The sequence below is a fragment of the Nansenia antarctica genome (assembly GCF_963989245.1).
Source record: "Nansenia antarctica genome assembly, chromosome: 7".
NCBI classification, from domain to species: Eukaryota; Metazoa; Chordata; class Actinopteri; order Argentiniformes; family Microstomatidae; genus Nansenia; species Nansenia antarctica.
The window spans coordinates 31226002-31248501 of record NC_137677.1 but is presented as its reverse complement, the minus strand read 5'-3'; the positions used below and the strand labels follow the sequence as shown (position 1 = coordinate 31248501).

At 47.9% G+C, this 22500-nt stretch overlaps 1 protein-coding gene across 1 annotated transcript in view; it reads left to right on the top strand.

The window, feature by feature from the left end:
* sec24b (SEC24 homolog B, COPII coat complex component) overlaps positions 1 to 278 on the top strand; it is a gene marked incomplete at its 5' end in the record, with an annotated part of 44471 nt that extends 44193 nt beyond the window's left edge. The window contains one exon of the mRNA XM_080536662.1: positions 144 to 278. Coding sequence (XP_080392788.1) covers positions 144 to 258 — 115 coding nt within the window. The 3' untranslated portion in view covers positions 259 to 278. The remainder of the gene's footprint in view (positions 1 to 143) is intronic.
* Between the last annotated feature and the right edge of the window lie 22222 nt (positions 279 to 22500).

The following is a 22500-nucleotide window of genomic DNA, read 5'->3' as shown; positions in this document are numbered from 1 at the left end:
TCAGGAATGTCTGGAATGCTCGCGTCGGCATGGCAACAAACACGTCATGGCGTTCGAAAGACACAACTACGTTTCCTGTTCTCATTCTTCTTCTCTTCCTCCTCCTCCCCCTCCCCCTCCCCCTCCTCCTCCTCCTCTCTCAGGGATGATGCGTCGACCAAGGCGTGTTTCTTTCAGCACCTGGTGGAGGACCGCTCTGAAGCCGCCTTCTCCTACTATGAGTTCCTGCTGCACATCCAGCAGCAAATGGCCAAGTAGCCCCGCCCCCCCCCCCGGCCACTGACCCCGCCCCCCCGCCACTGACCCCGCCCCCCGGGGGGCGTGGAGGAGCGGAGAACACGGCTAGGCTAGCCAACGTCGGCACAATGTAGCCCCCCCCTCTCCTTACACACTCCCCTCCCCTCCCTCCCTCCTCCCTCCTTACACACTCCCTCCCCTCCCCTCCCTCCCTCCTCCCCTCTCTCCCTCCCCCCCCCCCCCAGCCTGGGAAGGGGGGAAGGAGAAAGGGTCAGATGGAGGACAGAAACAGAGGAAGAACTGAAGAAGACTTGTGAAGTGGTGACAGTGGTTGAAAGCAAGCTACCCCCCCCACCTCCTCCTCCCTCCCTCCCTCTCCCCATCCCTCACCCCAACTCCTCCATCCCTCCATCCCTCACCCCACCCCATCCCTCCCTCCCTCCCTCTCCCCCCCCTCCCTCTCCTCACCCCCCCATCCCTCCCTCCTCCTCCCTCCCCCCCTCTCCCTGTAAACTAGCCTAGTGTTTTTTCGAGCGCTATCAGAAGTCGTTGCCTCCCACTTTGTAACTATTGGAGAGATGAGAGTGTTTTATGTGGTATAACTTATGACCTGCTTATTAAATAATTTTCCCATGTGTGATATTTGTCTTGGTTGCCGTTGAACCACGTGTGTGTGTGTGTGTGTGTGTGTGTGTGTGTGTGTGTGTGTGTGTGTGTGTGTGTGTGTGTGCCTGTGTATACTACTATGTGGGGACTGAGGTCTGACAGCACAACCACGGTGTGGGGACTCGAAATCGGTGTGGGGACCCAAAACGGGTCCCCACACCGATTTTCATTGAATTTGGTAGAAAAAGTGTTGCTGATATGTCTAGTGCAAATATTTCTATGTTTTAAATTTTGACCCACACTGCTACATAAGTCTGAAAATAGTGCTTAATCAGTGTTTAGAGTGCGCCCCTGGTGGCGAAATCGCCATTTTTTACTATTTTTTTCACAGAAATGGCAGAAATTTTAACACACATTTAACACTCCTGCAGCCAATCATATGAGCTGCCTGTCTGTCACGTGCACTTTGCATCAAGCACATGATTGGGGGTGGAGACAGGTGTGCAGGTTTGGCTGAAGATCTAATTAGTGGGGACGGAGCACACTTCGTTTCGCGTTGTGCCGTTGGAGAATAATACAAGATTGTGCGCGAGTGTGCGCGCGAGACGAGTGTGTGCGCGCGACGCGAGAGTTTTTGCAGGGTGAAACGCTAGCAAATATACTGGCTGAGTGTTCTGACAGAGAACGCTGGTTAACATTGGTCTTATTATTGTGACTAGAAAGTGTGTGACTATAATTCCATGGTGTAAATAGCAGTGGCGGCTGGTTTTTGGGTGGGGCACAGGTTATGGCACTTGTTTTTATTACCTTTCCATGTTTTACAAAGCAAATTCCTTGTATGTGTGAACGTACTTGGCAATACACTTTTCTGATTCTGATTCTGATGGGGGCATGCTTTTAAAATCTGTACCTATTACAGTATTTCCATAATTTCCTAATTCATATTTCTCCATATTTTAATAACGCAGGGTATTTGCAACATAGCAATTACCAGGAAGTGAATTAAGATATAAGATAATATGGGACCTTTATTGTTAAAACTATACTGAGCACAGTTCCCTCTCGAAAAGGTTAAATATACACCTCGTTCCAAATTATTATGCAAATTATATTTTTATCAGATTTTCCTAAATAGTCGATGCAAATGACAATCAGTATAATTTTCAAGTCATCAACCGTTAGAGTATAATTCAAATGTTATTGAACAAACCTCCCAATGATAACAGTATTTTTTTTTTAAATAAAAAACTCAAAATGCACTGTTCCAAATTATTATGCACAACAGAGTTTCAAAACATTTTATAGGTTGTAAAGAACAAACAATTGTGATGAATTTAGGGTTAGGAGGTCATATTAGGAGGTCATATTTACTGAAATCAAAAGCTATTTCAAACAAAAACATCAACCTCCACAACATTTAGTCATTTGTGCACATCATAGTAGCAGTTTCTCATTCCTTCAAACAAATTGCAAATGCTTTTGGACATGCATCAATTGCTGTCATACAATTCTCTGCTGTTTTATAACATTATCATTTGCTTATGTCATGTCAGTCAAAATGAACTATACTTTTGGATGCTTAATAGTCATTCCCTATAAAACTAAGTCCTCATTTCATTGCTTGAGTCATTACATCCAAAAATGTTGAACAAGTTGTCAAAATCTGTCAAGCAAATTGTATACATTTCTTTATCATTTTTCCTGAAAATGTCTCCCAAATTGAACAATTTCTCTCTGTTATTGTTCACTACAGTAATATGGGTTAAAGCCGTATATCTCATGTTTACTGTACATTACTGTAATTTTACTCTGCACCACATAGACAAGACAAGGCAAGACAACCTTGCAGAGGTGGAAAAGGGCCCCTTTTTACTCCACAACAAGAGGAAGCCATGTGTGCAATGGTGATTGCAAACAATGCCATAAGGTTGAGAGAGATACAAAGCGCTGTTATAGAGGATGACAATATCTTTGGGAATATTGAATCCGTTTCAATCGCTACAATTGACTGCTCAGGAGAAATGAAATGCGCATGAAACAATTGTACAATGTGCCATTTGAACGGAACAGCGACAGAGTGAAGGAGATCCGTCACCAGTATGTACAGGTAAAACATTTATATGTTCTATGCATACTCTAATGTCCAGTGCTGTAAACTGGTTACTTTGTGTAGTGCCATGCAGTACACTTACATGACAATTCATACTGTACAATATGTTGTCCAAAATGAGTTTTTTTCTCTCTCTCTCTATTCTGGGATAAAGTGTGTACTGGAGCTGGAGGCCAGGGAACCGCTGCACACATTCATATACGTTGATGAGGCGTTAATCTGGCAAAAGGTAGAAGGCGTGGCAGAAATCACATTGGACAGAGAGCAACCATTGATGTCCCAGGCCAACGAGGAGGGAATATTACAATGTGTGCAGCCGTCTCAGAAAACGGCGTCCTCACCCATATACCCTGTCTTGGTCCACACAACACAACATCTGCTGACTTTTTTAGACACTCTTTACAGGGACATAATCCCTGAGAATGAGAGGGGTCTAAATGGAGACCATCTGAACAAGTATGTTGTTGTATGGGATAATGTGCGTTTTCACCACTCAGATCTGGTCAGACAGTGGTTTGCAGCACATGAAAGGATGCTGGTGGAATATCTCCCTCCCTACTCGCCATTCCTGAATCCAATAGAGGAGTTTTTCTCTGCCTGGAGGTGGAAGGTATGACCGGCATCCACATACCCAAATGGCCTTGCTAGCAGAGGGTGGATTCGCCACTCAGGGAGATACTTTCCTCGCTGCATTACCAGGGATGATATTCGCTGTGATGTCGATGAAAATATGTGGCCAGACAGACAGGAACGTCTGGATGTCAATGAATGATTTACAGTATGTTGGATGTTCCAATTCAGTTCCAATATGTACTGCAATATTGTTTACAGTTGTGCACAGCTCTACCCAAAGGGTGTTTCTTATGTTTGTGGTAAACAAGTTTGTATTTTTCTTTTGCACAATGCTGTGAACAAATTAGAATTGCAAAGAGCATATGCAGTAAAAATGTGAAACATAACTATTCAGCGTCTTGTACTCATTTACCTCACTAAATACAGTAATGTGTAACCCACTGTAGATTTCAAATGGCTGTGCAAATAGTGTATAGTACTGTCTTGAGCATTTTCAGGTAGTGTCACCAAGATCTGACTTTTTTGCATTGGAAAACACTTAGAGTGAACTGTCATAATGAAAACATGACAAAGCCATTTGACTATCTTGTTCATAAACAATGGTGTCAGGACTTTTCATTTTGATGACACTGACACTTTCATTGACATGAATACTTGCTTTTGAGGAATGAACTATCCATTTTGAGCAAGTGACACGCTTTTGCAGGTTAACACCTAGGTTTTGCAGTTTGTACTAATTGTTCTGAGAAATGCACTAACTGTTGTGCAAATGTTAATAGTGATGTGAGAAATGCACCAAAGCGACTGAGAAAAACTGTAACAGGTCAAGTTACATGTTAACATAGGACCCCTTCTTTGATATCACCTTCACAATTCTTGCATCCATTGAACTTGTGAGTTTTTGGACAGTTTCTGCTTGAATTTCTTTGCAGGATGCCAGAATAGCCTCCCAGAGCTGCTGTTTTGATGTGAACTGCCTCCCACCCTCATATATATTTTTGCTTGAGGATGCTCCAAAGGTTCTCAATAGGGTTGAGGTCAGGGGAAGATGGGGGCCACACCATGAGTTTCTCTCCTTTTATGCCTATAGCAGCCAATGACACAGAGGTATTCTGGTGATGTCTCCCCTCCCCCACCCCAACCTGCAGCTGACCTGGCTGTGACCTTTCAGAGGGCCAAGCAGTATGGCACCAATTCAGTCTGAGAAACAGACCAACAGAAAATCTGCAGCAGTAGTTTTATTAACAGTAGACTGATTTTATTTTAAGTTTATATCATTCTAATAACATACTATTGTGATTTTCTTTTTTTTTTAATCTGTATTTCCTGTTTTTTCACTGTTAAAATATATTGAGCATATAATTGAGCGCTGTTTGGTGATACATTGGGCTAGAGACTAAAGTTCAGGAGGTCGGCAATGTTAAATGAACGGCTGAGGCCTGAGTGTGCTGCTAGCTGTGGAAGGTGCTGTGTGGGGGAGGGGGAGGCGAATAGTGAGTGACTAAATTGAGCGCTGTTTGGTGATACATTGGGCTAGAGACTTGAAATCACGTTTGGCTGAAAGCTGGCATCCCACTGATGGCGTGTGTCTTTTTCTGTTCCCCTGGCTACATAGGAAGTGTCCCTAAAGTTCAGGAGGTCGGCAATGTTAAATGAACGGCTGAGGCCTGAGTGTATTAGTAATAAGTACTATATTTGTAATTTTAAGGAGAGTTCTGTAAATGCGTTAATGTAGTGTACCAAAACTGTGTATTAAAAATGACAACATTCTCAATCATGCAAGCCATATAATGGTTTAAATTATAAAAACATTTAAAACTGTTGTTTTATCTTTAAATAATTACAAAACATAAAGGGATTAAGCAGTTCTACATTTATGAATAATAATTATTCATCTTGTTCCAGAAAACCAGTTATTCCCGTGTGCATTGAATGCAGCAGTAGCTTTGGGGAAAGTTTGGAGGTGCAGGTGGTTAATTGATGTCTCCCCCCAATTCAGTCTGAGAAACAGACCAACAGAAATCTGCAGCAGTAGTTTTATTAACAGTAGACTGATTTTATTTTAAGTTTATATCATTCTAATAACATACTATTGTGATTATTTATTAATTTTTTTAAATCTGTATTTCCTGTTTTTTCACTGTTAAAATATATTGAGCATATAATTGAGTGCTGTTTGGTGATACATTGGGCTAGAGACCTGAAATCACTTTTGGCTGAAAGCTGGCATCCCACTGATGGTGTGTGTCTTTTTCTGTTCCCCTGGCTACATAGGAAGTGTCCCAAAAGTGAGCCTAAAGTTCAGGAGGTCGCCAATGTTAAACGGCTGAGTGGGGAGGGGTAGTGAGTGACTAAATTGAGTGCTGTTTGGTGATACATTGGGCTAGAGACCTGAAATCACTTTTGGCTGAAAGCTGGCATCCCACTGATGGTGTGTGTCTTTTTCTGTTCCCCTGGCTACATAGGAAGTGTCCCAAACGTGAGCCTAAAGTTCAGGAGGTCGGCAATGTTAAATGAACAGCAGAGGCCTGTGTGTTGCTATCTGTGGAAGGTGCTGTGTGGGGGAGGGGTAGGCGAATAGTGATTGGTTCTCAGTTAACAAGCATGCCCAGGAATGCACAAAATGCATCCATTTTCCAAAAGCTACTGGCTTAATATGCTCCATCACAGTTTGATGACTTTTCAGGGTTTGACTTTTACAAAGGATATTGTATGTATTTATTTTAACCCTTTTAAGAGTATTGTCATATATGGTGAGATTACAATTATATGAACTCCAACTGCAAGTCTCACAGTGCTAAAGTTAACAAAAAGCATATCATAAACATTCTGGTTATTTTATTTTAGTAAAAAAATCGCTCTCTGCATGGCTGACATGGTGGGAGAGAAGCTAAGAGAAATTCTCGATTATGGACATGAGTGCGCCAGCACGGCACGGGTCCCACCGTGAGCCGGTCATGAAGGAAGGTTAATTGAACAGAGCGAGGCAGATTTCAGCAGAACAGAAACTTAACTGTGTGGGGGAGGGGTGCAAATCAGTGCTCTGTCTGCATAGTGCACAACTAAATTGAGCGCTGTTTGGTGATACATTGGGCTAGAGACTTGAAATCACTTTTGGCTGAAAGCTGGCATCCCACTGATGGCGTGTGTCTTTTTCTGTTCACCTGGCTACATAGGAAGTGTCCCAAAAGTGAGCCTAAAGTTCAGGAGGTCGGCAATGTAATGTCAATGGAGGCCTATCCCCAATAAGTTAAACCCTGTTTGGCCATACAATGGACTAGAGACTTGAAAACAATTTTGTCTGAAAGCTGGCATCCCACTGATGGTGTGTGTCTTTTTCTGTTCCCCTGGCTACATAGGAAGTGTCCCAAAAGTGAGCCTAAAGTTCAGGAGGTCGGCAATGTTAAATGAACAGCAGAGGCCTGTGTGTTGCTGTCTGTGGAAGGTGCTGTGTGGGGGAGGGGGAGGCGAATAGTGATTGGTTCTCAGTTAACTAGCAGGCCCAGGAATGCACAAAATGCATCCATTTTCCAAAAGCTACTGGCTTAATATGCTCCATCACAGTTTGATGACTTTTCAGGGTTTGACTTTTACAAAGGATATTGTATGTATTTATTTTAACCCTTTTAAGAGTATTGTCATATATGGTGAGATTACAATTATATGAACTCCAACTGCAAGTCTCACAGTGCTAAAGTTAACAAAAAGCATATCATAAACATTCTGGTTATTTTATTTTAGTAAAAAAATCGCTCTCTGCATGGCTGACATGGTGGGAGAGAAGCTAAGAGAAATTCTCGATTATGGACATGAGTGCGCCAGCACGGCACGGGTCCCACCGTGAGCCGGTCATGAAGGAAGGTTCATTGAACAGAGCGAGGCAGATTTCAGCAGAACAGAAACTTAACTGTGTGGGGGAGGGGTGCAAATCAGTGCTCTGTCTGCATAGTGCACAACTAAATTGAGCGCTGTTTGGTGATACATTGGGCTAGAGACTTGAAATCACTTTTGGCTGAAAGCTGGCATCCCACTGATGGCGTGTGTCTTTTTCTGTTCACCTGGCTACATAGGAAGTGTCCCAAAAGTGAGCCTAAAGTTCAGGAGGTCGGCAATGTAATGTCAATGGAGGCCTATCCCCAATAAGTTAAACCCTGTTTGGCCATACAATGGACTAGAGACTTGAAAACAATTTTGTCTGAAAGCTGGCATCCCACTGATGGTGTGTGTCTTTTTCTGTTCCCCTGGCTACATAGGAAGTGTCCCAAAAGTGAGCCTAAAGTTCAGGAGGTCGGCAATGTTAAATGAACAGCAGAGGCCTGTGTGTTGCTGTCTGTGGAAGGTGCTGTGTGGGGGAGGGGGAGGCGAATAGTGATTGGTTCTCAGTTAACTAGCAGGCCCAGGAATGCACAAAATGCATCCATTTTCCAAAAGCTACTGGCTTAATATGCTCCATCACAGTTTGATGACTTTTCAGGGTTTGACTTTTACAAAGGATATTGTATGTATTTATTTTAACCCTTTTAAGAGTATTGTCATATATGGTGAGATTACAATTATATGAACTCCAACTGCAAGTCTCACAGTGCTAAAGTTAACAAAAAGCATATCATAAACATTCTGGTTATTTTATTTTAGTAAAAAAATCGCTCTCTGCATGGCTGACATGGTGGGAGAGAAGCTAAGAGAAATTCTCGATTATGGACATGAGTGCGCCAGCACGGCACGGGTCCCACCGTGAGCCGGTCATGAAGGAAGGTTAATTGAACAGAGCGAGGCAGATTTCAGCAGAACAGAAACTTAACTGTGTGGGGGAGGGGTGCAAATCAGTGCTCTGTCTGCATAGTGCACAACTAAATTGAGCGCTGTTTGGTGATACATTGGGCTAGAGACTTGAAATCACTTTTGGCTGAAAGCTGGCATCCCATTGATGGCGTGTGTCTTTTTCTGTTCACCTGGCTACATAGGAAGTGTCCCAAAAGTGAGCCTAAAGTTCAGGAGGTCGGCAATGTAATGTCAATGGAGGCCTATCCCCAATAAGTTAAACCCTGTTTGGCCATACAATGGACTAGAGACTTGAAAACAATTTTGTCTGAAAGCTGGCATCCCACTGATGGTGTGTGTCTTTTTCTGTTCCCCTGGCTACATAGGAAGTGTCCCAAAAGTGAGCCTAAAGTTCAGGAGGTCGGCAATGTTAAATGAACAGCAGAGGCCTGTGTGTTGCTGTCTGTGGAAGGTGCTGTGTGGGGGAGGGGGAGGCGAATAGTGATTGGTTCTCAGTTAACTAGCAGGCCCAGGAATGCACAAAATGCATCCATTTTCCAAAAGCTACTGGCTTAATATGCTCCATCACAGTTTGATGACTTTTCAGGGTTTGACTTTTACAAAGGATATTGTATGTATTTATTTTAACCCTTTTAAGAGTATTGTCATATATGGTGAGATTACAATTATATGAACTCCAACTGCAAGTCTCACAGTGCTAAAGTTAACAAAAAGCATATCATAAACATTCTGGTTATTTTATTTTAGTAAAAAAATCGCTCTCTGCATGGCTGACATGGTGGGAGAGAAACTAAGAGAAATTCTCGATTATGGACATGAGTGCGCCAGCACGGCACGGGTCCCACCGTGAGCCGGTCATGAAGGAAGGTTAATTGAACAGAGCGAGGCAGATTTCAGCAGAACAGAAACTTAACTGTGTGGGGGAGGGGTGCAAATCAGTGCTCTGTCTGCATAGTGCACAACTAAATTGAGCGCTGTTTGGTGATACATTGGGCTAGAGACTTGAAATCACTTTTGGCTGAAAGCTGGCATCCCACTGATGGCGTGTGTCTTTTTCTGTTCACCTGGCTACATAGGAAGTGTCCCAAAAGTGAGCCTAAAGTTCAGGAGGTCGGCAATGTAATGTCAATGGAGGCCTATCCCCAATAAGTTAAACCCTGTTTGGCCATACAATGGACTAGAGACTTGAAAACAATTTTGTCTGAAAGCTGGCATCCCACTGATGGTGTGTGTCTTTTTCTGTTCCCCTGGCTACATAGGAAGTGTCCCAAAAGTGAGCCTAAAGTTCAGGAGGTCGGCAATGTTAAATGAACAGCAGAGGCCTGTGTGTTGCTGTCTGTGGAAGGTGCTGTGTGGGGGAGGGGGAGGCGAATAGTGATTGGTTCTCAGTTAACTAGCAGGCCCAGGAATGCACAAAATGCATCCATTTTCCAAAAGCTACTGGCTTAATATGCTCCATCACAGTTTGATGACTTTTCAGGGTTTGACTTTTACAAAGGATATTGTATGTATTTATTTTAACCCTTTTAAGAGTATTGTCATATATGGTGAGATTACAATTATATGAACTCCAACTGCAAGTCTCACAGTGCTAAAGTTAACAAAAAGCATATCATAAACATTCTGGTTATTTTATTTTAGTAAAAAAATCGCTCACTGCATGGCTGACATGGTGGGAGAGAAGCTAAGAGAAATTCTCGATTATGGACATGAGTGCGCCAGCACGGCACGGGTCCCACCGTGAGCCGGTCATGAAGGAAGGTTAATTGAACAGAGCGAGGCAGATTTCAGCAGAACAGAAACTTAACTGTGTGGGGGAGGGGTGCAAATCAGTGCTCTGTCTGCATAGTGCACAACTAAATTGAGCGCTGTTTGGTGATACATTGGGCTAGAGACTTGAAATCACTTTTGGCTGAAAGCTGGCATCCCACTGATGGCGTGTGTCTTTTTCTGTTCACCTGGCTACATAGGAAGTGTCCCAAAAGTGAGCCTAAAGTTCAGGAGGTCGGCAATGTAATGTCAATGGAGGCCTATCCCCAATAAGTTAAACCCTGTTTGGCCATACAATGGACTAGAGACTTGAAAACAATTTTGTCTGAAAGCTGGCATCCCACTGATGGTGTGTGTCTTTTTCTGTTCCCCTGGCTACATAAGTGTCCCAAAAGTGAGCCTAAAGTTCAGGAGGTCGGCAATGTTAAATGAACAGCAGAGGCCTGTGTGTTGCTGTCTGTGGAAGGTGCTGTGTGGGGGAGGGGGAGGCGAATAGTGATTGGTTCTCAGTTAACTAGCAGGCCCAGGAATGCACAAAATGCATCCATTTTCCAAAAGCTACTGGCTTAATATGCTCCATCACAGTTTGATGACTTTTCAGGGTTTGACTTTTACAAAGGATATTGTATGTATTTATTTTAACCTTAAAGTTCAGGAGGTCGGCAATGTTAAATGAACGGCTGAGGCCTGAGTGTGCTGCTAGCTGTGGAAGGTGCTGTGTGGGGGAGGGGTAGGCGAATAGTGAGTGACTAAATTGAGCGCTGTTTGGTGATACATTGGGCTAGAGAGTATTGAGTTACATGCTAAGCTGTATCAGTGCTAACTAGAGTACTGAGTTACATGCTAAGCTGTATCAGTGCTAACTAGAGTACTGAGTTACATGCTAAGCTGTATCAGTGCTAACTAGAGTACTGAGTTACATGCTAAGCTGTATCAGTGCTAACTAGTGTATTGAGTTACATGCTAAGCTGTATCAGTGCTAACTAGAGTACTGAGTTACATGCTAAGCTGTATCAGTGCTAACTAGAGTACTGAGTTACATGCTAAGCTGTATCAGTGCTAACTAGAGTACTGAGTTACATGCTAAGCTGTATCAGTGCTAACTAGAGTGGTGTAGTGACTACATTATGGGTTCATGTTCTCCTCTTACTGTTGGTTGTGTAGTGGGAGGGAACCAGTTCTGGCACTAGGGGCAGAGGGGAGGATTATTAACGTTGCAACTTCCTGTTATGACACAAGAGTTTTGGTGATCGATTTCCTGGTCCTGTACGGAGAGTACAAGTTGTTATTTTGATTAAACAGTTATCATTACGTTGCCTACGTCTTTCCTTTTTCCTCCGGCACTACACTGGTGACCCCCGACGTGGATTTTTGTTAACGTAATTGTGTACAAAAACCAGCGAGCGAACATTACAATCCTGCAAAATGTCCGGGCGAGGAAGACGTTCAAACCAGCGGCAGCCATCACCATCCCCTGTCAGGGTAACGCGTGGTGCGCACACTCCCACTCTCAAGCTACCAGAGTTCTGGGACTCAACGCCTGCTGCATGGTTTGCTATTGTAGAGGCACATTTTAACAAAAGTGACATCGATGACGACGACGACCGGTACAACCATGCTGTGGCAATGTTGGGCAGCTCCACCGCAGCTCGAGTGGTAGGTTTTTTGTCTGCTCCCCCGACGACGAACAAATATGAGCGCCTCAAGGCCCTGCTTCTAGAGACATTTGAACTGTCCACTGCGGAGAGGGTGCGTCGCCTATTTGCCATGTCGGACTTGGGTGACGAGAGGCCTTCTGCGCGCATGGAGAGGATGCTAAACCTGCTCGGTACAGAAGACCCCATGATCCTCTTCACAGAGCTGTTCATGCGCACATTGCCAGCTCAAGTTAGGATGGCGCTGGCCAACACCACCATCATGGAGCCCCGCGCCCTGGCCAGGGAGGCGGACCGGTTCGTCTTGGCCATGCCTCAACGGTCCCCCGACCTGCTCGCTCCCGCGGCCGCCCCGCCACCCGACCGTCGCAGGAGAGCGAAGGATGACGCCAGACCTTCTGGCCAGCAGGGTAACGCTGCGGGCCATTGTTTCTACCACGCCACTTTTGGCGCCAAGGCCAAACGGTGCCGCTCACCCTGCACCTTCGGACCGACGGGAAACGGCGGGGCCGGCGCTCAGTAGTGGCCCTGAGCGCTGGCGTCACCAACAGGCTGCTCTTCATACAAGACACCGCCTCTGGTCGCAGTTTCCTTTGTGACACAGGTGCCCAGTGGAGCATCATTCCGGCAGAGAGATCGGATGTGGCGAAGGAGGAGCGTGGTCCGCAGTTGGCAGGCGCGGACGGCACACCTATCTGCTCTTATGGCACTAGGGCGGTGGACGTGTGCTTCGGAGGGCAATGCTTTTCGTGGGATTTTGTCATAGCGGCTGTCACATTTCCCCTCCTTGGTGCGGATTTTCTGTGCGCCCACAACCTGTTGGTGGACGTGGGGAACAGGCGCCTGGTCAACTCACAGACTTTCGCTTCCTTCGCCTGTACGCAGGGGGAGGCGGTCTACAGCGGGTGGTCCAATACGCTCGCCGAAAGTGACCAGTACCTTCGGCTGCTCGCCGAATTCCCCGACCTTACCAAGCCCACCTTCTCCGCGCCCACGGTGAAACACGGAGTGGAGCACCACATCGAGACCGAGGGGCCTCCCCTCCACGCCAGGGCCAGGCGCCTCAACCCGGAGAAGCTGGCCGTCGCCAGGGCGGAGTTTGCGCATATGGAGCAGGTGGGCATCGTTCGGCGCTCGAGCAGCCCCTGGGCGTCTCCCCTGCACATCGTCCCTAAGTCAGACGGCGGGTGGCGCCCATGTGGGGACTACCGCCGCCTCAACGACGCGTCCAAGCCTGACCGCTACCCGGTCCCACATGTCCAGGACTTTTCAGCGAACCTGGCAGGCAAACGCTTCTTCTCCAAAGTGGACCTGGTACGGGGGTACCATCAGGTGCCGGTGCACCCCGAGGACGTCCCTAAGACGGCCGTAATCACGCCATTTGGACTCTTCGAGTTTCTGCGGATGCCGTTCGGACTGAAGAACGCGGCGCAGACCTTCCAACGCCTCATGCACTCGGTGCTCCGGGACCTACCATTCCTCTTCGTCTACTTGGATGACATCCTCGTCGCAAGCACCACGGAGGAGGAGCACCTGTCCCACCTCCGGGCCCTTTTCACACGGCTCAGCCAACATGGGCTGATTGTCAATCCGGCGAAGTGTGAGTTCGGACGGAACACCATCGACTTTCTCGGGCACCGGGTCTCCGCAGAGGGGGTGACCCCCCTCCCCTCGAAGGTGGAAGCTGTCGCTGCTTTCCCGCGCCCCAGCACAATCAGCGAGCTCAAGGGGTTCATCGGGATGGTAACCTTCTACTATCGCTTCCTCCACCACATCGCTCACATCCTGCGGCCTCTGTACGATGCCCAGAAGGGCAAGACTCTGAAGCAGCCGGTGGACTGGACGGCGGAGCGTGTCAAAGCCTTTCAGGACACCAAGGCGGCCCTGGCCCGCGCTGCCATGTTGGCCCACCCCTCGCCCTCGGCACCCACTGCTCTCACCACGGACGCCTCTGACTTTGCTGTGGGAGCGGTGTACGAACAGTGGGTTGGGGACGCCTGGCAGCCTCTTGCATTCTTCAGCCGCCAGCTGTCTCCCAGAGAGCAAAGGTACAGCACATTCGACAGGGAGCTCCTCGGGCTGTGGCTTGCTGTCAGACACTTCCGTTTTTTACTGGAGGGCCGCGAGTTTACGGCCTACGTGGACCACAAGCCACTCACGCACGCCATGTCCAAGGTGGCGGAGCCGTGGTCCGACCGCCGACAGCGCCAGCTCGCCTACATATCCGAGTTCACCACAGACATCCAGCACGTTGCTGGGAAGTCCAACCAGGTCGCGGATTGTCTCTCCAGGGCGGTGGTTGGTGCGGTCCAACTGGGTTTGGACTACGCGCGCATGGCTGCAGACCAGGCCGCCGACCCCGCCGTCCAGGCTCTCAAGTTGTCGGACACAGGACTGCGCCTAGAAGAGGTGGTTTTCGGTGACGCAGGGGCCACGCTCCTGTGCGACGTCTCCATGGGTCAGCCACGACCGGTGGTCCCCGCCAACTGGAGGCGCCCCGCCTTCGAGGCGATACACGGCTTGTCTCACCCTGGTAGGAAACCGTCCTCACGGCTGGTGTCAGAGAAATTCGTCTGGCATGGGCTCAAGAGGGATGTGAGGGCCTGGGTAGACACGTGCATCGCCTGCCAGCGCGCCAAGGTGCATCGACACGTCAAGGCCCCCCTGGAGCAGTTCTCTGTGCCTGAGCGGAGGTTCGATCATGTAAACGTGGACCTGGTAGGGCCGCTGCCCCCCTCGCACGGATACACCTATCTCTTTACCATGGTGGACAGGACGACTCGCTGGCCGGAGGCAGTTCCGCTCTCCTCAACGACAGCCCCCGACCTGGCCCGGGCGTTCATCGCGGTGTGGGTCTCCCGCTACGGCACCCCTGCTGATCTCTCCTCTGACCGTGGCTCACAGTTTACTTCAGAGCTGTGGGCAGCGGTGGCGGAGAATCTGGGGGTCAAGCTCCACCGCACAACCGCCTATCACCCGCAGGCGAACGGGCTCTGTGAGCGTTTCCATCGATCCATGAAGGCCGCCCTTCGAGCCAGCCTCACGGACAGCAACTGGCTTGACAAGCTGCCGTGGGTCATGCTGGGGCTCAGGACAGCGCCTAAGGAGGACCTCCAGTCGTCGTCCGCTGAGCTGGTGTTTGGACAGCCGCTGCGGGTCCCCGGTGACTTCATTCCCAAGTCAACGGAGCCCTGGTCCGCCGCCGCTCAGCGCGCCTCCCTGCTGGACAGCGCCAGGACCTTCGTCCCGGTCCCGACTACGCAGCATGGTGTCCCTACTTCGAGGGTGCCCCCGGAGCTGCACTCAGCGAGGTTCGTTTTCATTCGTCATGATGGCCACAGGACTCCACTACGTCCTCCTTATGACGGGCCTTTCCGTGTCATCGAGGCCGGAGCCAAGAACTTCATGGTTGACATGGGGGGTAGGCCTGAGTGTGTGTCCGTTGATCGCCTCAAACCGGCCCACTTGGACCTTGAACTGCCCCTGGACTTGGCCCTGCCACCGCGCAGAGGCCGGCCTCCAGTCCTACCTCCCCTGCAGCGCCCTGGCCATTCCCCCCTCCGACCCCGACAACCCCCCGCAGCTCGCGAGCCCCCGGTCGTCACTGCCCCCCGTCCTTCCCTGCAGGAGGACGTGATGGGCGATGTCACACCTCCTCCCGCACCTCCTGACTTTACCTACGATCGTAGGGGCCGGGCCATACGCCCTCCTCGCCGTGAGGATTTCCAATATTGAGGTGAACACTGGGGGGGCTGGTGTAGTGACTACATTATGGGTTCATGTTCTCCTCTTACTGTTGGTTGTGTAGTGGGAGGGAACCAGTTCTGGCACTAGGGGCAGAGGGGAGGATTATTAACGTTGCAACTTCCTGTTATGACACAAGAGTTTTGGTGATCGATTTCCTGGTCCTGTACGGAGAGTACAAGTTGTTATTTTGATTAAACAGTTATCATTACGTTGCCTACGTCTTTCCTTTTTCCTCCGGCACTACAGTATTGAGTTACATGCTAAGCTGTATCAGTGCTAACTAGAGTACTGAGTTACATGCTAAGCTGTATCAGTGCTAACTACTGTACTGAGTTATATGCTAAGCTGTATCAGTGCTAACTAGAGTACTGAGTTACATGTTAAGCTGTAACCCGAGTTAACAATAACTATACAATTATAGTGACAATAACAACAATAACAACAATAACATAGTGACAATAACTCACTATGTCAACCCGAGTGCGCTCCCGGGAGATTAAACAAAGGCACCCAAAGTCTTCAAGGGTTCAGGGCTTGGATAAGGGCTCCATTTGGGATTCAACCAAAGTGTGTTAAGGTGTTCCCCAGAAAGATGGTAACATCTGAAAGTGTGTTAAGGTGTTCCCCAGAAAGATGGTAACATCTGAAAGTGTGTTATGGTGTCCCCAGAAAGATGTTAACATCTGAAAGTGTGTTATGGTGTCCCCACAAAGATAGTAACATCTGAAAGTGTGTTATGGTGTCCCCAGAAAGATGGTAACATCTGAAAGTGTGTTATGGTGTCCCCGGAAAGATAGTAATATCTGAAAGTGTGTTATGGTGTCCCCAGAAAGATAGTAATATCTGAAAGTGTGTTATGGTGTCCCCAGAAAGATAGCAACCTGAGACTCCCCACATGGGTGGAAGAAGTCATGTCTTGAAAAAAGTATTGAATATTGCTAATTTGAAGTGAGATTCTGGTTCCTGAATTTTTTCTGATCATGCCTGATTTTTCTCAGTGCTGTACGGTGTCTTGAAAGGGGTGTCCCCACACAGGAGGTCCTAGTCATATTGTCCCACAATGTAGCATAAACAAGTATGTGTGTGTGTGTGTGTGTGTGTGTGTGTGTGTGTGTATACTGCGGTCTGGCAGACCAACCTGGCCAACTTGGACCTCTCTCCCTCTCTCATCCTCCCTCTCTCTCTACCTCTCTGTCCCCCCCTATTTCTTTTTCTCTTTCTCTCTCTCTACCTCTGTCCCTCCCTCTCTCTCTCTTTCTCTCTCTCTCTCTGTCTTCCTCTGTCCCTCCCTCTCTTTCTCCCTCTCCCTCTCTCTCTCTCCCTCTCTCTCTCTCTGTCTACCTCTGTCCCTCCCTCTCTTTCTCCCTCTCTCTCTCTTTCTCTACATCTGTCCCCCCCTCTACCTCTGTCCCTCCTTCTCTTTCTCTCTCTCTCTACCTCTGTCCCCCCCTCCCTCCCTCCCCCTCTCCCCCCCTCCCTCCCTCCCTCTCTCCCGCCCTCCTTGGCCTTGATTAAACCCAATAAAAAGATTGTAAAAAAAAAATACACTGAATATCCGTTGGCTGTATCTGGTGTCAGTCATCTCCTAAGCCCCTCCCCCCCGGTGCTTAAACACGTCATATATTTTTCATTCAGGGCCACGCCTTCGCAGCCGTGTGATTTGCTGAAATCAAATAATGCCAAACGCTTCAGCCAGTCAGGTCCCTCCTGCTCAAAAAGAGAGAGAGAGAGAGAGAGAGAGAGAGAGAGAGAGAGAGAGAGATGGAGAGGGAGAGGGAGTCAGAGAGAGAGACTGGAGAGAGGGAAATAGAGAGCGAGAGAGATTCAACTTTATTGGCCATGTGCAGTGCACTAGGAACATGACTTGGTATTCTACCATGCTGAACAAGCTACAGTACATACAACAACAAGACGACAATACAACAATACTCAAGACAAAATATACAGTACCAATATGAGTGAATATTATAATAAATATACTGTACAACTAAGTGCAAGAACATGTAAAGTGCAAGGTGCAATGATCAGGAGTTATTGAGGAGGGCTGTGGCTTTGGGGAAGAAACTGTTCAAGTGGCGTGATGTTTTTGACCTGGTGGCCCTGTACCGCTGTCCAGGAGGGAGTCATGCAAACAAGCTGTGAGCTGGATGTGAGGAGGAGGAGGGAGAGGAGGAGGAAGAGGAGGAGGTGGGGGTGGAGGAGGAGGAGGAGGAAGAAGAGGAGAAGGAGGGGGAGGAGGGGGAGGAAGAGGAGGGGGTGGAGGAGGAGGAAGAAGAGGAAGAGGAGGAAAAGAGCCACAACCTTGCGTACTCTCTTCAGTGATCTGGAGCTGTGGAGGTCTGTGATGGGAGGCAGGGGGCAGCCGATGATCCGCTCAGCTGTCCGTACGACTCTAGCTTGGCCTTGGATCGGGCAGACGGAGACGCAGAGTCGTACCAGACAGTGATGCAAGACGGCTGAGGCCAGGGATGAGTGTTCCTTATTCAGGGTGGGGTTAGTACCCCCTCTCTCTCTACCTCTCTCTCTCTACCTCTCTACCTACCTCTCTCTCTACCTCTCACTCTCTCTCTCTACCTCTTTATCCCTCTCTCTACCTCTCTCTCTCTACCTCTCTACCTACCTCTCTCTCTCTCTCTACCTCTGTATCCCTCTCTCTACCACTCTCTCTCTACCTCCCTCTCTCTCTCTCTACCTCCCCCTCTCTCTACCTCTCTCTCTCTCTACCTCTGTATCCCTCTCTCTACCACTCTCTCTCTACCTCCCTCTCTCTCTACCTCTCTCTCTCTACCTCTCTCTCTACCTCTCTCTCTCTACCTCTCTCTCTACCTCTCTCTCTCTACCTCTCTCTGTCCCCTCCTCTTTCTCCCTCTCTCTCACTCTCTCTCTCCCTCTGTGTCCCCTCTTTCTCTCTCTACCTCTCTCTCTCTGTCTGTCTTCCTCTCTCCCTCCCCCCCTCTGTCCCCCCTCTTTCTCTCCCTCCCTCCCTCTCTATCCCCCCCTCTCTCTCCCTCTCTCCACCCATCCCTCCCTCCCCACCCCCCCTCTATCTCTCCGGTCCAGTACCCCCCCCCAGTGTTTACGGTGCGTCCCAGCAGCCTCCTGTGATCCCACAGCCTCCGAGGGCAGAGGGAGACAATGGGAGGCAGGAAGCCCCCCACCCCACCCGCACGTTTCCCCCGACGGTGAGTTCTAGAAATAGCTATCTGGTGTAGCTAGCGAGGTAGCGTGATAACAATCTCCTCCTCTCTGTCTGCTGTAGCTAGGTTATCACCTCCTCTCTGTCTGTTGTAGCTAGGTTATCACCTCCTCTCCTCTCTGTCTGGTGTAGCTAGGTTATCACCTCCTCCTCTCTGTCTGGTGTAGCTAGGTTATCACCTCCTCTCTTCTCTGTCTGCTGTAGCTAGGTTATCACCTCCTCTCTGTCTGGTGTAGCTAGGTTATCACCTCCTCTCCTCTCTGTCTGTTGTAGCTAGGTTATCACCTCCTCTCCTCTCTGTCTGTTGTAGCTAGGTTATCACCTCCTCTCCTCTCTGTCTGTTGTAGCTAGGTTATCACCTCCTCTCTGTCTGTTGTAGCTAGGTTATCACCTCCTCTCTGTCTGTTGTAGCTAGGTTATCACCTCCTCTCTGTCTGGTGTAGCTAGGTTATCACCTCCTCTCCTCTCTGTCTGTTGTAGCTAGGTTATCACCTCCTCTCCTCTCTGTCTGGTGTAGCTAGGTTATCACCTCCTCTCTTCTCTGTCTGTTGTAGCTAGGTTATCACCTCCTCTCTGTCTGTTGTAGCTAGGTTATCACCTCCTCTCTGTCTGGTGTAGCTAGGTTATCACCTCCTCTCTGTCTGTTGTAGCTAGGTTATCACCTCCTCTCTGTCTGTCTGTTGTAGCTAGGTTATCACCTCCTCTCCTCTCTGTCTGTTGTAGCTAGGTTATCACCTCCTCTCTGTCTGGTGTAGCTAGGTTATCACCTCCTCTCCTCTCTGTCTGGTGTAGCTAGGTTATCACCTCCTCTCTGTCTGTTGTAGCTAGGTTATCACCTCCTCTCCTCTCTGTCTGGTGTAGCTAGGTTATCACCTCCTCTCCTCTCTGTCTGTTGTAGCTAGGTTATCACCTCCTCTCTGTCTGGTGTAGCTAGGTTATCACCTCCTCTCCTCTCTGTCTGTTGTAGCTAGGTTATCACCTCCTCTCCTCTCTGTCTGTCTGTTGTAGCTAGGTTATCACCTCCTCTCTGTCTGTTGTAGCTAGGTTATCACCTCCTCTCTGTCTGGTGTAGCTAGGTTATCACCTCCTCTCCTCTCTGTCTGTTGTAGCTAGGTTATCACCTCCTCTCTGTCTGGTGTAGCTAGGTTATCACCTCCTCTCCTCTCTGTCTGTTGTAGCTAGGTTATCACCTCCTCTCCTCTCTGTCTGCTGTAGCTAGGTTATCACCTCCTCTCTGTCTGTTGTAGCTAGGTTATCACCTCCTCTCCTCTCTGTCTGTTGTAGCTAGGTTATCACCTCCTCTCTGTCTGTTGTAGCTAGGTTATCACCTCCTCTCCTCTCTGTCTGGTGTAGCTAGGTTATCACCTCCTCTCTGTCTGGTGTAGCTAGGTTATCACCTCCTCTCTGTCTGCTGTAGCTAGGTTATCACCTCCTCTCTGTCTGCTGTAGCTAGGTTATCACCTCCTCTCTGTCTGTTGTAGCTAGGTTATCACCTCCTCTCCTCTCTGTCTGTTGTAGCTAGGTTATCACCTCCTCTCTGTCTGTTGTAGCTAGGTTATCACCTCCTCTCTGTCTGGTGTAGCTAGGTTATCACCTCCTCTCCTCTCTGTCTGGTGTAGCTAGGTTATCACCTCCTCTCTGTCTGTTGTAGCTAGGTTATCACCTCCTCTCTGTCTGTTGTAGCTAGGTTATCACCTCCTCTCTGTCTGGTGTAGCTAGGTTATCACCTCCTCTCTGTCTGTTGTAGCTAGGTTATCACCTCCTCTCTGTCTGGTGTAGCTAGTTTATCACCTCCTCTCTGTCTGTTGTAGCTAGGTTATCACCTCCTCTCTGTCTGTTGTAGCTAGGTTATCACCTCCTCTCTGTCTGGTGTAGCTAGGTTATCACCTCCAGGGTGCGAAATAAGGGGGAGCTCGGGGAGCTACAGCTCCCCTAGTGGTGACATGAGCTCCCCTGGAAACATGGTTTGTGAAATTTTGGGGGAGCTCTAAAATATTCCAAATTCCGATGGATTTATTCCAAGTTGTGACGGATTTTACCTGGTGTAATATGATTTGTAGAGGCATACAATCTATTTTGATGTTGGTATTAGGTATATAAATGATATATAATAGCCTATATAGCCTACATATAGGCCTTTATTGGCTACAACTATGCGAAGGTAACAGAGCGGGGTGCACTGATGCTGAACCCCTCATAGTGATAAGTAGGTGGACATGGTGCGTGCTGCTGAAATAGCCGACATGCGGTGTGTGGTTTGAAAAAAGTAACGCCAGCTCAGTAAATAATTCAAACTTAATGTTTACTTATAGGCTATGTGAATGTGACTGCACCACACATGTGAACAGTAACAAAGCAAATGCAGTTTAATTTTATGAAAAACATTGACGCTGAATCCGCTTAGCCTATATGCTCCTGAAACGACAGAGCAAACACGCTACATTACCAGGGATAATAATTACAATGAGCCATTCATTAAAAATAGAAAAAATAATATTAGGCTATTAAATCTCACTTAATGAGAAAACTGGCATCTCCCATCGGTCACTATTTGTTGGCTATATGGACGTCTTTGAGTGTCTAGAAAAGCGCTATAAGTCTAATGTATTATTATTATTTATTATTATTATGGACGTCACTTTAATCCGGCAGTTCTCAAGGTTTTTATGCACCAATCGATTCCTCTAGTCAGTGCGTCTTTATCACATTCATTGACGAAAAGGACGACTCGCATGTATAGGTGGAAGGGAACATTCATTGTGAGCACGGAAAATGTGAGTCTCACAACGGCTTTGCATTGATGAAACCAGGTAGGATGAACGCATAGTTCACTGTCCATTCCTAAATGCCCTGTTTCCACCGTCAACTTTCCTCTTTAGACCTTTGGAGAGTGACATGATGTTTCTCTTGCTAGCAGGTTAAATGTTTAGCTAACTTCACCCGGCACGCAAACAACCAATCCAATAATAATGTGACCTTGTAAGTCTGGGAGGAGGGGGGAATAATTATCACAATAAAACTATGTTAAATAATTATTAGAATAAGTTAGGCTGCGCTACATCGTCAGTCCACACATTTATTATTCAAAAATATGGAAAAGGGTGAAACTACGTTTCAACGTTGTTGAGAATCACAACACAAACTTGCTAGTCAAGCCAAAATACTGCAACGTAATGGATTGGACTGCTACCTAAATAACTACAACACTACTTTACATTGTTAGCAGGCTCATAAAACAAGCCGTGTTAGTTGACTAGCGATGTGTCATTGATTTTCGACAACGCGGAAATGTATTCACATTTTTCGAAAGAAAAGTCAAAGCATTAGAACGTAGAACGGAACATCGCACGCGCGCTTTGCGCACGGAAAGCCACCGGCCCCGATTTGGCCAGAATTTTTTTTTCCGTCAGGAGATTTTTGTTGTTGTTGCTTTAATCTCTGGGCTCCCCCGCACACCGTGATTTAATTCGCACACTGATCACCTCCTCTCCTCTCTGTCTGCTGTAGCTAGGTTATCACCTCCTCTCCTCTCTGGCTGCTGTAGCTAGGTTATCACCTCCTCTCTGTCTGTCTGTTGTAGCTAGGTTATCACCTCCTCTCTGTCTGTCTGTTGTAGCTAGGTTATCACCTCCTCTCTGTCTGGTGTAGCTAGGTTATCACCTCCTCTCTGTCTGTTGTAGCTAGGTTATCACCTCCTCTCTGTCTGGTGTAGCTAGGTTATCACCTCCTCTCTGTCTGGTGTAGCTAGGTTATCACCTCCTCTGTCTGCTGTAGCTAGGTTATCACCTCCTCTCTGTCTGCTGTAGCTAGGTTATCACCTCCTC